We start from the raw sequence: 16,752 nt of genomic DNA on the forward strand, positions 1-16,752 counted from the left end.
GTTCGGGATCAGTTCCAGGAACAACGAAGGTTTGAGATCAGTTGAAGTTCTAGAGCGTCTGATTATGGGTTCGGGGTCGCTTCCAAAGCCAATACAGGGTTTCCCACGATTTATTGGTTGGTTCCCATCAATTTTTGGTGAGTTCCCATATTTTTTTGGTGCGTTCCCAGGTTTTTTTTATTGTTTCCCACAATTTTTTGGTTCAATTGTATTGATATCCAATCGGAAAATACCAATAAATTATGGGAACGAACCAAAAATCTATGGGATACGACCAAAAATTCGTCGGAACGCACAACAAAATCATGGGAACTGACCAATAAATCGTGGGAAACCCTGTAAAGGTAGAAATGATACAGATTGAATTACTTACTAGTGATGGGTCATACGACTCCACAAACGGATCGACCCGGAGTCAGGTGCGGCTTGGCCGGAATCGATTCCGACCCGTGAGTGCAACGAGTTCAATAGGTTCAGCAAAGCATATGCGACTTCGACCCGTGGGTGCAACGAGTTCGGTAGGTTCATACGAGTTCAATAGGTTCATACGAGTTCGGTAGGTTCATACGAGTGCAGTGGGTTTAGTAGGTTTGGTGGGTTCAAACGAGTTCAGTACGTTTAGTGGGCTCAAGCGAGTTCAGTTGACTTCATACCAGATAGCAAAATAGTCAGTCCTACGAATTGGGGATCACGGTCCTTTCGGGGCTTGAAACCACGGAATCAAAATTACGACCTCAAGCGCTCCGGGTTGCATGTGGATGGCTCCGACACGGTAGGTTCGGGTCGACCCGCCCATCACTATTGCTTACCGTGAATCAGCTATTGTCAATTTATCTTTTTTCCACCTCCTATATCTTATGACGTCATCAATCACCAGAAAGCCACCAAGAGATGCTACGCTGAAAACCCTCTGATATCATCAATGATAACCCACGACACACACACACACACACACACACACACACACACACACACACACTGTGATACACTCCATAGCGCATACTTCGCAAATCAAAGCAAACCAAACCCGAAACCGGATACAAAAAGCCTACAAAATGTTTATTTTATTCATTAATTAATTTAATCGTTATCATTTGTTGGAAAAAATCTCTGTCACTGAACTTCAGGTATCCTTAGCTCTACGTAGCTAGTGGCAAAGTTGTTTTTTGTTGGTTTTCTTCTTTTTTTGTTCTTGTTTTTGTTTTGCTTGTAATTATTATTCTATACTTTAAATGATGTTGTTGTTCCGTGTTGTTTGATGTTTTCCGTTACCGTTATGTTTGTTTGTTTGCTTGCATTACTTTTATAATTCTTTCTTTCGCGTTTATGCATGTTGTTTTTTGTTGTTGTTGCTTGATTACTATGCGTTTTAGTAAATAGTTGCTGCTTGCCCGCTGGCTGGCTCGTTTGCTGGTTGCGCAAGCGCATTTGCGGCGACGTGAATTTGCGACGTGTCTTTTATTGGCAGGACCTCTATACTTCTGCGCCATTTGCCTTATTACCTACTACCCCTATTTATCAGCATGTACTTGTGATTGCAGCTTGTATGTGTGTGTGTGTGTGTCTGTTTGTGTATGTATGAGTGTGTGTGTTCGTGTCCCATTTTCCGTCTTAAATTGAACCCTAAATAAATTGGAAGCGTACTTGGAGTTGGAAAGTTCTTCACACCTTGTTGAAGAGGTTTTTGAATATCTTCAGCGCAATAATAAACACGGAGCTCCACAGCAGGTAGAACAGGCCGCTGTTGAGCTTTTTCGTTTCCCGCACCTTCGACTCCTTCAGCTTCCGCTCCGCAATGCTGGGGCTGCGCGGGCTGCGCGGCTGCACCGCGTACTTGATCACGCCCGGCACAAAGTTCCGGTAGTACTCGGTCCAGTCGATCTTCCTGATGTCGAGCGGGAACATCTCCGCCTCGAGCGGGGACATCTCGTCGCTGATCCGGCGGATGTTGTCGTTCGTCATCTTCCAGTCATTCAGGCAGAAGAAGCGCAACACTTCGCTCAGCGTCACCATCTTGGAGAACAATCGTTGCATACTGTGCGCAGAGAGAGAGAGAGAGAGAGAGAGAGAGAGAGAGAGAGAGGGAGAGGGGTAAAGATTAGCAAACATACTTCCAAGGGTCAAGGGATCTTGTGCAAAAAGGTGTACATGCAAAAGGGAGGGAAGGTCACAATCATCAGACATTAAAGCACTGCACCGAGAGAGCTAATTAAATAATTGCATCTTGTAAGAGCTCTTGTAGCCCGGGCAGTTTGAGGTCTTCGCGAACAGTGTTGTTCGCTTTGGACAAACCGAAAGTAAAGATAATAAAAAACAACAACAACAACAGCCTTCACGCATCAGACGGCTGACATAACTTGAGCCGCAGTCCATTTTTAATGCGAACGCGATGTGTGTGTGCTATGTAATAGGTATGTCGCGAGATTTCGTGCTCCCAAAAATTAGCATCCTCGGGCGCGCGCGGTCGCGCGCGGGTCTAGCGCATTTGCCAAAACCGGATTGAACCCCCGCAGTGATGTGTGGGGCTATGATGATTCGGCCACTAGGCCACACTACGTATCGGGACCTTCCCGGGTGGGTACGCACTGTCTTTTTCTGATTTTGGGTCAAAGTGTGTTACATCATCGTGACAACGCGCCTCGGTCAGGGGCGCACGGGGGCTCAAACGGATTGCGGAGGATCGGCGTGGTGCCTTATGGACTTCCCGCGCAGATTAGAAAGAGGTCAAACGGTTGTGTGTGGCTGTTGCTTAGCCATCTATCCGGGTGAGGGTGAAATCGTAAACCTTTGCAGTTATTGGTTATTGGAAAAAAGTGGGATTTAAGTACCCTGATATCATATGAGGTTAGTTAATACGTTTTTATTATGTAGACAACGGGAATATGCGCTGTTAAAAGTGCTTAAGATCTCGTCAGAAAGTGAAACTCTTCAAGAAATGTCAAACAGTGTTTCCTAACCGTCCCATTCCACCGCTCAGAGACAACGTTGCGTTGCAGAGAGTAGCTAATTTCATCTCGGGTCGCCTTTAGAAAAGCAATCATAAGTCCTTCTTGTTACGTACCATTGCCCCAATCGGTTTTACTCGGAACCGGTACAAGAACGCTGCAAGGGACGAACCTTTTCCATTGCCGCCCCTAAGCGTCAATTGCTTGGCGTTTTGCAATCGCAAACCCTCCCCGGTGCAGTTCTTGAGCAGTGTGTATGAACGGTTCATCGGCACCATAGATCGGCGCTAATTATGCAATCGATTCACCTGCAGCAGCAACAGCAGCAGCAATGCAACTCTCCCGGCTCGATTGCCTTGGGAGCAGCGTGTCCGAATTCGGTGACATGGCCATCTACCATTCACCTCGCAGCGAAACTCCAATGTGTGTCTGTGTGTCCGAGCAGCATATGAGTCCGAGGGCATCGTAGTCATCGTCATCATCATCAGCATCAACTCTCAAACCCTCAAGAATCTTGTCTATTGCGGTGCATTTAGTGCAAGGTGGCTCATGCAAACGCCAAACATGGTTCAATACACCGCAAATCGGGAAAGCGGTTGACCCTGGAACGGCTTGTTCTTGCCGCGCTAAGACACGATTTGTTGCGATTTGTCGCGATCGTATTACGCCAGTGTCGTGCCGAATGCCAACCCTTTCCAGGGTTCAGCGGTTAGTACAAGCACCAATTTACTCATTACCTCGATCCGGTTGCCGTTGCTCAACAGCTGACAACCCGCCACACATACTGCAAACGATCGATCGATCGCAGATTGAACTTCACAAAACATTGTGCGCGTTCCCAGACTGTGACGTAAAAGGAAAGCATCAAAACTAAACTATAAATAATCTTCGTCTGAAATTTCGGACCCTTGTTCTTGTTCTTGCATTATGTTACGAAATACTGTGCTGGTGCGTTCTGGAAGCCAGCATCCAGACAGCTCAAGAGTAGAGCCTTCTCGTCTCGCAAAGCGAAAACAAAATACCAAACCAATTCGATCCTTTCTCAGGCCAGCCAGCAATCTCGGGTTGGGTTCGCTTCATTTTTAATGAGCTTAAATGTTGCACAAACAACGCCGGACAGTGACAAGTTGTTTGGGGATGCTGGAGGGTTCATTGCCCTGTCAACGGGCTGCACGTGGATGAATTTTGTATCGAGTCAGATTCTCCTTACAGAGATCGATCGATCCTGCAGGACAGCAAACCGGGAGGTGCCGAGGTGCTGGACCGTAAACCAGCCCATCTAACTCCGCTGGGAGTATGCAAATGAGCGGTGTGTGTGAAGCAATTTTTGTGTGTTGTGTTTTGCTGGTTGTTTATTCATTTGTTGTGTTCGGAACCGTTTTTATTCCCGGTTTCGTTGTGGATTTTCTGGAACGTTTCTTTTCCCGCTTGCTTCCCGTATTGCGAAACATTCTAAGCGCCTGCGAGGTATGCAATGTGCTGCGTTATTCTCGAAGCAGGCAGTGGCTCTTAATCGGTTGGCATTATGCAGGGGGATATTTTTGTGCATTATTTGAATTGTTCACCACGATTGGTGCTGGTTAATAGTAAAACAGTAAGATTGATTGCAAAAAATGGGAGAAAATAATAGCAAAGCGTCTGCACATGGTACAGATGGTGAAAATAGTTTCCTTCGTAACGGAGATATTTTTTAAGTAGAGAGTAATTTGCTGAATTACCCCCTACTCATGCTGCATTACCCAGGGGGCAAAACGCGTAATGATGAGGTGCAGAAAAGAAATATAATAATGCTGATTTGCGAAGAAAACAGTTGCAATTAGCCAAACAGTGATGATAGTTCTTATATTCAATTTGCGTTTGCGTTCAGTTTTTTCTCAAGTGGAAATGTTTCGGTTTTTAGAAGATGAAGCCTTCTGATTTGAGAATTTCAGTAATTATTCACCAACGGTATCTCTTATCTGTTGAAGTATGCACACATAATAGCATTAAGACATCTGTGTCTGTCTCTATACGCTTCAATGGTTGCTGATGAAGGCCACACTCTGGCCGTAATTAACACTTTTCAATAATGAACTGCTTTTACACCTCACCAGCTTTGTTGTTCTCTTTTCCCCTCTCGCAAACGCCATCGTGCATAAATATGTTATCGGATCGTTAAATAATCTTATAATTGGTACAAATCAAAACAGCTCAAACAGAGCAACAACAACAAAATACCACCAAAAATTAAGAAATGTCGGTTACGTACGCCACAACGTCATGTGTCTCGAGCAGGCTTTTCTGTGTCAACGAAATGAAAACTCATCACCCAGACGGACCCAAAAATTAAAAACAAAGAAGGTAAAAACGTAAAACCAAAAAAAAATAACGCACACACACAACCATCTGCGTGTAATACACTCGCACAAAACGAAAGAGAAGAAAAACGGTTCGAATTGATTTAACAATCGTAAAGCCCGTTTTTCTTGCTTTCTCTCTCGCTCTCTCTCTTTCTCGCCTTCCTCTCACCTAATAAAGCGCGTATCTTTGGCTTACGCGGCGGCGAAGATGCTTCAAAAGCGGTGGCATGAAAAACCTCCACACCGCTCCACCCGCTGAGCGTACGGAAAAATTGCAACCCCTGCAGATCTTTAGCGCTCCTTTTCTCCCCCGCCCTTGCCGATGAGTCACTCGCGAAACGGGATCGAGTTCATCGATCGCACACAGGCGCGAGCGCGCGCATGCCCGTTTGATCGTTCGGTGAAAGCTTTATGAAACCCGGTGTGCAATTTGCATTACGAGCGAAAATCAACGGCGAAATGAAGAGTGGCGGCGAGGTACGCGCGTGTGTGTGTGTGTGTGCGCTAGCGAAACAACACAACACAACCGTTCCATTTCTCGATTTCGTTCGATGGCCTCTTCGGCGTCGAGTCTTAACCTTCCCAGTGCGAGCGTTTTGGATTATCATTCGGTACAAGTTTCCCCACCCGCGCAGGCTCCAGCCGACGTCGTCCTCCGCTCGACGGTATTAATTTATGGTACACTGCGTCGAATTTTCCTTTGCCTGGCCCGTAAAACTTCTCCCCCTTCCCATCCAGAGTGTGAGAGAGAGAAGGGGGCTCGGTTGCGTGGCGCTACTACAATCCGCTCTATTTTTGCTCTGCGCTCTGTTGCGCCGTTCCCGCATCCAACTCGAGAGGCCGCAATGTTTGCCGGCTAACCCAGTTTTGCCATTGATTAAACACAGCGAAAACCCTTCCCCACATCGCCCCTTGCTCGCGAACAAAACCAGGAGACCACCGAAGCCAAACCGGAGCAACAAACTCTCTAGCGCGAATTTCGCGCGAAACCTTTCCAGTGTGTGCGAGGGAAAGATACAGTGGGGATCAGTTAAAGGAGGTAGGTAGGTCCGGCACACACCAGAGGGGTTGGTGTGTGCCATTTTCCCCCCTATTTTTGCTGCTGTACGCCATCCATCCATCATAGACAGGCCCTTATCCTAACCGGAGAACTGGGAAGGAGAGCTGGAGAAAATAAAACCTCAAGCTCCTAAGTGTGGAGTTCCCGTTATCGCGTTGGTTATAGAGGGCCTCGGAAGCGGGAAGGCCGCAGACCACAAACTGGCACAGCTGACGAGGCTTTCCCTCGGATTCCCCGCGAGCCGTCCCATAGGTGCCCCGTTATGTTGCGCTTTTCTTGCTTCAAACCTGTAGGTGCATCACAGGCACAAAAGAAAACTATGTCAGGACCACTAGACCCATGGACCAGACCTTGGCGGGGGGAATGAAAAGCTAAGGCGCAAACTACTTACATTTTTTCCTTTCCACTGAAAGTGCGGATCAGATCCAAACAGAAGGCCTGGAACATCATGATTCGTTTGCAGATTGCGTACCGCACCGGGTTGACCGTGATTGTGCCGGTGAAGTATTTTCTGGTGAGATAAGAATGAAAGAGAAAAGGAAGAGAGAGACAGTTAGACATTGGTTCAATTCCCAGAGGGCATTTTCTTCGTTTTTGGCTTTATAAAACACTTACGCCACTAGTTTCCGGATTGGTCCGAGTCCGCTGAAGAATCCGTTGATCACCTGGTCCCAGGTCCAGAGGTTGCAGTCGTCGGTGTAGTTGTACACGGGAATGCTCTTGGTGACGCTCGACTTGCTCACGTCGTGCGCGCACACCAGCAGCGCATTGACGCAGAAGTCGACCGGTACGATGAACGGCTTCTTTTTGGGATCGAGCAGGGCGGCACTGTACAGCCCCTGGGACAGTGGCACCACCATGCCGCTCGGACCGTTGAAGTTATCGACCCATCCAGGTACGGGCTCCCGGTAGCTGGAGGTCACTGAGAGCGAGAGAGAGAGAGGGAGAAGGAGATAGAGAGACATAGAGCCGGTCAATAATGTCGAATGTTTGTGCTTGGAGGGGTGGTTGTTAATCGGGCGCGTGAATTGAACCGAAAGGCAATGGAGAACACAATGTCCTTCACTATCAAAGACACGCGGTAGTGCCTCGTGCTGTAAAGCCACGTGAGCGGGCTGGAAAATTACCGAATCACTTGCTTTTCATTAATCCAGTTCGAACCGACCGGTTTGGAACGCTAATTAAAGGGGAGAAGCTAGTACAATGATAGTGATAAGATGTGTATCGTTCTATGCAGACTGCAGATCGAGAAAAACGGATCGGAGGAGCGTGGTGCGTGTAAAACGGCTGATATTTGCGTGTTTTATCGTGTTTCGCATTAGCATATCCACATTGATCGGTAGCGTATCGTCTTAATTAATCGTTTGTCTGAAGGAAATTGATAGCGTCCTATTGTTTTGAACTGACACCGCTTTACAATTCTAACTAGATTGTCTGGCATGTTATTATTAGTAAGGCTGACCGGATTTCCCTCTTGATTGTACGTTTTATCAATGCTACTTCTCAGCTAAATCGATAAAAAAATGGTGAAGCGTGTGTTTCAATTGCATCAATGCTCCGATCACTAATTGTTGTTATGCCGATCTGTATCTTATTCTCTTCCGTTCATTTTTTCTCATCAAATTAAGATCCCATTAAGCACCCACTGCCCCCATCACCCGCACACTACCTACCTATCGGTGGCCGAAAGATGCCCACCGGCAGATGGCCGAACTTGTCGCGCACCACCACCTCGGCGCACTTTTTGCTGAACGTGTACGAGTTCGGGAAGGTGCCGAGCACGACCGGCGACAGGAACTGTTTGTGGTCGTCCTGCAGCTTCGCAAACGTGCTCTTGATGTTGTCGTACCCGCCGAACCCGATGTCGTCGTAGATCTTCTCCTCGATCAGCGTCCGGTTGCAGTTCGAGTAGAACGTCGACACGTGGATGACGGACTTGATGCGCCGGGCACCGCTGAGCAGGTTGAGCACGCGCCGCGTACACTCGACGTTCGTTTCCAGCGCCTGGTCGAGCGCCTCGTTAAAGTTGACCGAGGCGAGCAGATTGAACGCGACCTCCACCTCCTGCCGGAGCCGATCGCGCAGCGCCGGCTCCAGGCCGAGATCGTCCCGCTCGAAGTTTACCTCGACCGCCTCGATCTTGTCGAACAGGGCCTTCGCTGCCTTGGTCTCGTTCCGAACACGGTCGAATAACTGTAGGCAATAAGAGACGGGGGAAAGAGCGAGAGATGAGTAAACACAGCAAGATGCCCGGATATTGGGAAAGTGATGCGATGCGGGGAAGGAACGGTGTTTTACTAGCAAAAAAAAAAAGAAGTTCTTAATGGAAAATGAGACCAAAATCTAGCGGTAGGCAGTGCAAATTGCGTGCAGGAGTGAGGAGCGAAACAGAATTATCTCAAGTAGAGTTTTCTGAGTTGAAGTGCCAAACTACGCGGCCCAGATTCGGGCGAGGATCGCAATGCCGCGGCCCGCGTGTTGAGCAGCGCGAGTGCGCAATAACGAAATTTTTGCTTAATTAAGCATAACGGCTCCACGGTACGCCGGCCAGGCCTAGTCACTTGTGCGCACAAACTGCTTCCCGTCGCTCATTTGCCCCACTTAACCACATCCGCGGGCGCGTGGACGCGCGTGGCCGTCATCATCATCTACGTTCGCTCCTCCACTTACCATCGACTTAAGAATCTGCTCCAGCCGCATCTGTGCACTGTAGTCGCGCTTCCGGCGTATCAGCACGTATATCTTGCGCGCCTCCAGACAGCGGAGCAGCTTCTCGAGCAGCACCTTGCCGAGGAAGCCGCTCGCGCCAGTGATCAGCACGACCGAGTCCTGGTAGAACTCGATCACCTTCGAGCCGCAGGTGTCACTCATCTTCGTGCCGTTGCCGTGGCCGTTGTGAAGATGCGTCCGAACCGCTGCACCTGGCTCCTGGCGCTGCACCCTGATAGGCCCTATGGTGACGAGATTATGGTTTTGATGTGTGCGTCGGTGTGCGGTTGGCGCTCGATCGCTCGCTCGCTCTTTGCCGGCGCGACGGCTCGTTGCTAACGAGGGACTAATGAGGCGCGAAGTAGCTCACTGCCGAGCGTAATGGTGCGACAGCTGGGTTTGGAGCGGTTTTTCGCACACACTCAATCACACTGGCACACACACACACACACAAACGCGCGCGCGTTCACAACCAAAGAATATTGCACATAGGGAAGGACGGGAATCACAGGGCCGGGCGTGTTGTATTATCCAACGATTATCATTGATAATACCGTAGGTAATAATGCACACACACGCGCACAAGCAACTCACACTATCTCACACACACAACCACTATTTCTTCACGGTGAAAAAGGCCTGTGAACCTGGATTCGAACCACATCAAGCACGGGTGTTGTTGTTATTCCGCACTCGGGACACACACGCACACTCTGCGGGGCACAAAACTTGGGAAACACTGACCTGCGGTAAAGAATTCCTGTAAACAAACACAACATTTAGAATCGGAAGCGAAGGGTTTCCTGCAAAAAATTAGCACACACAACAACAAAAAACCCAGCGCCCACGGCCATCTTCACGCTTCTTATCTACTTATCGTTGCCACCCTTGGAATGAGGGGGAGAGAGGGTAATTCCCCCGTTACGCCACAAGTGTTAGGGTGTGGGGCCGCTTGGAACAGCGAAAAAGCGGAAGATTTCAATCAACATTGCTTGAACACCTCGCACCACCACCACTGCCAGTACAGCCCGCTCCGCTGCAGCAACAGGGATGTACGGGACGTAAGTGCATCGACATGTAAACAAATGCTGCCCTTGCAACTGCCGCCCTCCTTTGATTTGGACGACGCTGCAATGGACCCGACCCGCGAGAAAGCTGCTCAAACTGAGTGAGTGAATGAGAGAGAAGGAGAGAGTATGTGTCCAAGTGAAAGAGGTCTTCCCTGCGATTGTGTGGAGCCCCCCCCCCCTCTTACAGGGGCAACAAATCAGGCGACTACATGTCCCTTCTCCAGAGGCGACTTGGGGGGCTTTATTACTCGTGACCGGGGGCACACGCTCGCACCTCTCTCTCTCTCTCCTCTTCTTCAAATTCTTCGGTGCACTTTTGCCCCGGTGCCACATGTAGATTAATCAATTTACACCGTTTCCGTTTTTCTCCTGGCACAGGCACGCTGCGAGCTGTCAAACCGCGGAAAAGCACGTGCACGGCAGTGTGTGCGCATGTGTACCGCCGTGGCTATTTATAAGGAGGGAGAGTAGGGGAGGAGGGGAGGTCAATTGGTACGCCAGCACCGAAGACTGGCTGGGTTGGACGGTGCCCCTAAATTGCATCAGGCATTTGAAGCTTCAAGCGGAATCAAGCGCGTTTTAAAGGGGGGGAGAGCGCGAAGAGAAGCCGCCAAGAGAATTAGCGACGAGGACGTGGTCGTGTCACACAACGCCGCATTTGTGTCGTATCAGCAGAAGAAAAAGAAGAGGAAAAAGTATAGCACACACATACACACTCCATGCGGAATGATAGCTCACATACACGCATAATCACACACACACACACGCGACACGGTATGACTTTCGCTGTCGCCTGCCGCGCGTCGTCTTCCGGATAAGAGATTCGCGGCGGAGCCGGAGGGAAGATAATTTTCCCTTGTTGCCTAACTTCCTGCTCCGTTCCCTGTGGGATGGGCAGTATCGGAACGGGGACAGGCGCGGCCAGCTTCTTTCGGTCAGTCGTTTCGCTCTGTGTTTGGCTGGAGTGGCGAGTTTTGCCCATCCAATAAATCCAATCGGAGGTCCTAAAACTCAAAGGCAAAATCCAAGCAGCAAAAGCCCCGTCAAACCCATTGGATATGGTGTTCCCCCAGTTCCTGGCCATTGAAGCCCCATTCACGGAAAGACACAAGCACTCGCACACACACACACACGCAGGAGTACTTTTCTTTCGTCGCCCCTTTCTTTTTTGTGCGCACACTCGGGGCCGGGCGGTCGCCCAACCTTCTCTCTGTCCCGCCATCTGGCGCTCCGCAATCGAAAACCCGCACGGACGAACTGTCACGTCGTTGCCCTTTTTTGCAGCTTTAAGGCATATACTTGCACGACATCATTCCGGGCTCCAGAAGGAGGAATGATTTTTTTTGCATTGCGTTGATTGGCATAGAGCCTGTTCCTGCATAAACGAGGCACCACCGCGTTTAGAGTTACAAACGGGGGCACGTGCTGCGTTCTGTGCCGTGAATCCGCTGGCAGACGTCGTTACTGCCTAATCTGCCTGGTTAAGGTCGTTTCAACCCCTAAACACACTCAGACACACACACACGCACGCACGGAGAGTTCCATTTAATGTCCTGATGGGCTCCCTGGCGACGTACCCCTTGGTGCTGGTGATTTGCACCTCTGTCTGTCCGTTTTTTTGTTTCGAGACCAATTTACTACCTACTCCTGTTACATCCCAACCGCCTCCTTACGCACGCGGGTGTCGTGTTCGCAGGTACTGATGGAAAGTCACTCTCTACAGCACAGCCCAGCTGCTACGGTGGCTCGTGATGGCTATGCCAGTGCACGACGACTACCTCCTGTGATTAGAACGATATGGACACACGTAGACACACAATCACTGCGACAGGTTCGAACTGTCTCTGGTCTCTCAGACGTCAGGTAGACCCTGATTGAGGGGTTAGACAGGATAGCTTTGCCCGATCTTCCCGACTGGTTCGCTGCTCGACGACTGCTGACCAACTGACCAATCTAAGAGCGGTCGCCCGCGAACATCCATAACATCACTGGCTGCAGGTGTGCACCGCATCACCAAACCTCTCGTTTAGACTCTACAGACACGCACACACATACACACCAGCACGCACACGCCTTCCAAACCCCTTCGCTAATGCCCGGTTTTGGCTAAACTAACTGCATCTAAACGCTCTCTATCAACGGCCGAAACCCCGTTGATTTCCCGTACTAACGGGAGATTATGCTGCTACTGCTGCTCCTCCTCCCGCAATACACACACATACACAGTCACGCACGCTCTCACCCTCCCTTATTATGCGCACCGCTACGCCTAGACTCTAGACATACGCCACGCTAGAATGGTGTAAATGGTAAATCACGCGAACGATTATTACTTTTGCCAGGCTTGGTTGGTTGGTTTTTTTTTCTGTGTGTGGTTCAGAATCACCTTACAGGCAACTGTTTTTTTTCTATTTCCCCCGGGGTTGAACTGCACGCACGCACGCACGTCCGTACTGTTTCGCGCTACGAGTCGGAATGAACCAGCCGGACGAACCCTCTCGCGCTAGGGATGCGGCGCGCGCGAACTGCTGCTGCTAGTTTCTCAGAATGCGCAGTTGCGCCTGCACTATGAGCGAGCGTACCGATCGGGTGCACGTGGTGCCGCCGGTGGTGGTAAAATTGAAAGCGACTGGGTTGAAGGGTGCTCGCATCAATCGAGCACGATAGGGCAGTAATGTGGGATAGGTTATTGCGTTAGCGATATTAGCCATGATATGATAAGATACAGAGTTTTGCGTTTTGGACTACAGTTTTGGAAGGTGTTTTGAGTGCACGAAATATATTAAATTATTATACATATTTTTTTAAACTTCATATTTGTCAAAATTAGTCTTAAACATATATATTTCTTATATTCTGTTTTATCCTCAAAATTCGTGTGTCCGGTTTCAAATTTACACACTTACGCTCGATTTCGCTCATGGTTCGCTCTGGCGCTCTGACTCCCGTGCTCCCGTGTGAGATGAGACTCACCGCCCGCCGCCAAACGGGGAGAGAAATAGGTGAGCTGAACGAAAACTTTCACCGTGAGATTCGTCCTACTTTTGCTGCGGCTATGTGTTTCCTCTCTCTCTCTCACACACACACACAAACACACTCTCTTTCTCTTTATCTCTATTGCACTCTTCCGTCCTCTCTGTGGCGCGTTTGTCCGATTCTTCAGGTGCAATTTCTGAATCCCGTCGTCGGACCACGCGCTCATATTGTTTTCCTTCCAATGGGGTTTGCAATCGCAATATGGAGAGAGTGGGGAGGGGAGGGGGGAGGGGGGGATGAGCGAGCGGCGTAGCAAGACACATTCCCCTTCGTTCCCCTTTTCCACCGCGTGTGCGTGTGGTGATTTAAATGTCATACTGTTCGACGGTAGCCTGTCAAAAATCATCTGACACATCCGTTATCCTTGCAGTAGGCACACTTTATCGCACCAGCACATGTAAAAAAAAAACAAATAAATAACTGTTTTTTTCTCGTGTTCCCCGCACAACGCCATTCATTGCGGGGTTGCGTACTTGTGTGCATTATCCATAAGCATAAGCATTGGCTAATGCTGCCTGAAGGTTAAAAGCCGTACCGTCAACACGACAAGTGAGACCCTACGCACGACATAGCAGGGACGTTGAACCGTAACGCGAGCGTTTGTGTGTGCGTGTGTGCGTGCATTATGCGGTTCCCCCTTCCCGACCGCCCAATTACGGCGACCCTGCGGCGATGGTTTCTGATTCAGGATGTGTGCTGTACGCTGGCCTGTAACTGTCCCTTTTATTGCGAATGGCTTTTAAAGAATTAAAGGGACACACACGGTTGTTTGTCTGCTTTCCGGGTGCGTTTTGTTCGGATTGTGTGTACGGTGTGCGCCCTTTCGGGAACCGTGATTTGATTAATTCAATCAGCGTGCTTACCATTACAGAACGAAGCGTTTTGGGAGTAAACTGGGCACATACACACACGCACTCACGCACGCGGCAGGCCAGTACGTCGTTTGCATTAACTAGCGAGCGCACGGACACTAGAACTATGCCAGGAATGCATAGATGCAGCGGCGGCTCAGACGAAATTAAAACCACAACACTCAGAAATAAACAAAACGAGGAGTGCACGAAAAATACAACAAAAACAACCTTCCCCAACGCGGGAGAAAGTGAATGGAATATGAAGAGAAGATAAACAAACGAACTGGTCGATCTGGAGGCCGAAAAAAAAAAGGTTGAAAGGGAAAGGGTTGCGGCCATGAAAAACAGTCAGGCGACACGGAGCACCTTGCTACCCTCCCATCCACCACCTGGACACCAAGCGGCGAACCGGGTTTCGAATGCGTGTGTACGTGAGTGAGCGTCGGCGGTCCGGCAGGTCCGGTTCAAGGAGAAAGTGTGCCCGGTATTCTTCGGCCAGTGGGTCTCCCTCCTCCCTGCCTCCTCATCCGCTACTTGAGTCACTTCTCTCACCGCAGCAGGGGACAGAGAAAGAACGATTTCGGGCGCCTTCTCAGCGTACGCTCTCTTCCGCGTGCAGCATCACACATTAACCGTGTTGTGCCGCCCAGGGAATGCGTTCACTGCCGCCGAAATTTGGCCCACGGATGTATTATGAAATATCTACCTCCTCCCTTCTTCCTCTTCTTGCTTCTTTTTTCCTTCACTCTCTTTCTCTCTCCTTTTCTTTGATACTCTCTTTCCATTTTTGCTGCTGAGCGAAAGAGAAAGGCTGCAAACACGATGTAAAACATGGACCCCATGGAAACGCTATATACGCACAATTTACAACCCCCCCGGCCGAGGCCGAGACATTCGAGCCAACAGGCAGGCCTGGATGCTGGAAGCTGGAAGTCGACAAAAAAAACAACAAAACACTCACACTCACAAACATGCATATGATCTATGCTTATGAAAACTGTGTGTGTGTGGTTTTTTGGTGATGGTTTTGGCTTCTTGCTGTGTTTCTGGCGGCAGTTTTTACGCGGCTTTCAAACTCTCGAAGGCTCTCTGCTGAATCTGGATTACGGGTGCTGCCCGGACCCGGGACACCCGCCCGGAGGGTGGTGTCATTACGTAATGCCGCACGATCGCACGGTTTTTGGGGGGTAGCAAAATTTGCCTTTTTTGTCTTTTTTTGACTGTTTGTTTTGGAGCTATACGCACGCCTACGCACAAAAATACAAAACGGCGATTAGGACCTTTTTATTCTTTCTCTCTTGCGCCACGATGAGTAAGTGCAACGAGGGTTTGTTTCAATGCTTCAGCTGGAGGAGGGATTAAGGATATCAAATTTCTCCCGTTGGTTGCCCTGTCCTGCAAAAGATGTAAGCTACAGTGCAGTGCATTGTTTATGTGTACGTGGTTTTTTATAATAATAAATATAATTTGAAATCAATTTACATTTTATTTTATTCATAGTTATTCAATGAACAAGATAGATTTGATTTATTGTACTTGGTTCAGATAGAATATGATCAGCTTTGTCTTTCGGTGGATTGGAGCTTATATTAGAGTTTTGCGTGGCATTTCTAGTGACTACTTGATGGTGCAGTGAGAAGCACCCAGTCTCAGATGTCACAGGTCACGAGTTCAAATCGTAACTTGACCAACATTTATAATCATCCCAGTGGGATATTGTGTCACAACAAAGGAAAGTTAGCGCCAACTTTTAATGATATTGATGATGGTGGTAGGCTTTAATTATGAAAACTTGACCAGATTTTGGTGTGTGGTGTCGCATGTCTAAATTTGGTCCAGATAACTGGATTAAGTTTATTTAATTGCAGACACGTTCTTCCTTTATGCTAATTCATGTGATTAAACATTTAAACATGTTAAAACATTTTTGTGCAAATTGATTCCTTTTTATTCATATTCCACTTAACTATTTACGGTTCGCTCTATTTTATCCTCAATGTGAAATGATCACCCGCCAGCCATTTGGAGCACTAAAGGAGCCATTCCTTTTCCTTTGCCATACCCACTGAACACAACATCTCCCACCGAAGGTAGATAAAATTTGAATGAAACACTCTAGATGCATCTTTTTCGGGTGGCTATTCGGGCAAACGGTCCATCGTCCCGGACTGACCCGTGGCGTGACTCCGTAGCGCGCCCACAATCCCCCCTGAATCGATGAATTAATCGCATGAATGAAGTAACCGAAACGCACCGGCCCCATCTCTCTCTCCATCGGTGCCATCGGATGATTCAGGTCAGCGGTCACTTTCGTAGCACTTCGGTGGCCCGGGCCGTTACTGTTACGGCACCGAATGTGTGAGCGCGCGCTCGCGTTTGTGTGGGGATGCTTTGCGACCGTGGTGGTGGTGGTGGGTGCGGGACCGTGCGTGTGTGTGTAAATATATTTTTGGGCAGATTTTCGGACCAGCTGAACCGCGACCGCGAATCGTACGCTTTGGGGTTGGCGTACGCAAGGGGAGCATTAGAATTTACGTAACACCCGTCCGCGTCATGCCCGGCGTTGCGCTTCCCCCTGGCGCACTGCGGTCGACACGGGTACACACTTGGCTTGTGGGGTTTTTCCTTTTTGTTTTGTTTTCTATGCTGTTGTTGGCGGCGGGTCATTTATTATTATTATTTTGTGGGTGAGTGTTGTTGTAAATTTCGTCTTTGGCGGGGTTTCAGCTTCACACGCAG

The 16,752-nt window shown here is 49.0% G+C and overlaps 1 protein-coding gene across 3 annotated transcripts; it reads right to left on the reverse strand.

Annotated features, from left to right (window-relative positions):
• Positions 1-1,041: 1,041 nt before the first annotated feature.
• Positions 1,042-12,609, reverse strand: LOC121599857 (fatty acyl-CoA reductase wat-like). 3 transcript variants are annotated; one of them, XM_041927960.1, is made up of 6 exons: positions 12,457-12,609; positions 9,015-9,813; positions 8,018-8,537; positions 6,960-7,266; positions 6,736-6,855; positions 1,042-2,035 (listed from the first exon to the last, which is right to left on the reverse strand). In XM_041927960.1, exons 2-6 carry the CDS (start codon positions 9,213-9,215, stop codon positions 1,663-1,665), a joined length of 1,521 nt encoding a protein of 506 aa, XP_041783894.1. In that variant the 5' UTR covers positions 9,216-9,813; positions 12,457-12,609; the 3' UTR covers positions 1,042-1,662. The 3 variants fall into 3 exon arrangements, with proteins under 3 accessions (XP_041783894.1, XP_041783895.1, XP_041783896.1); XM_041927961.1 differs by having other exon boundaries at positions 12,515-12,607; XM_041927962.1 differs by lacking the exon at positions 12,457-12,609 and adding an exon at positions 11,769-11,786.
• Positions 12,610-16,752: the final 4,143 nt, after the last annotated feature.

This window comes from Anopheles merus, chromosome 3L, assembly GCF_017562075.2.
Source record: "Anopheles merus strain MAF chromosome 3L, AmerM5.1, whole genome shotgun sequence".
Taxonomy (NCBI): Eukaryota; Metazoa; Arthropoda; class Insecta; order Diptera; family Culicidae; genus Anopheles; species Anopheles merus.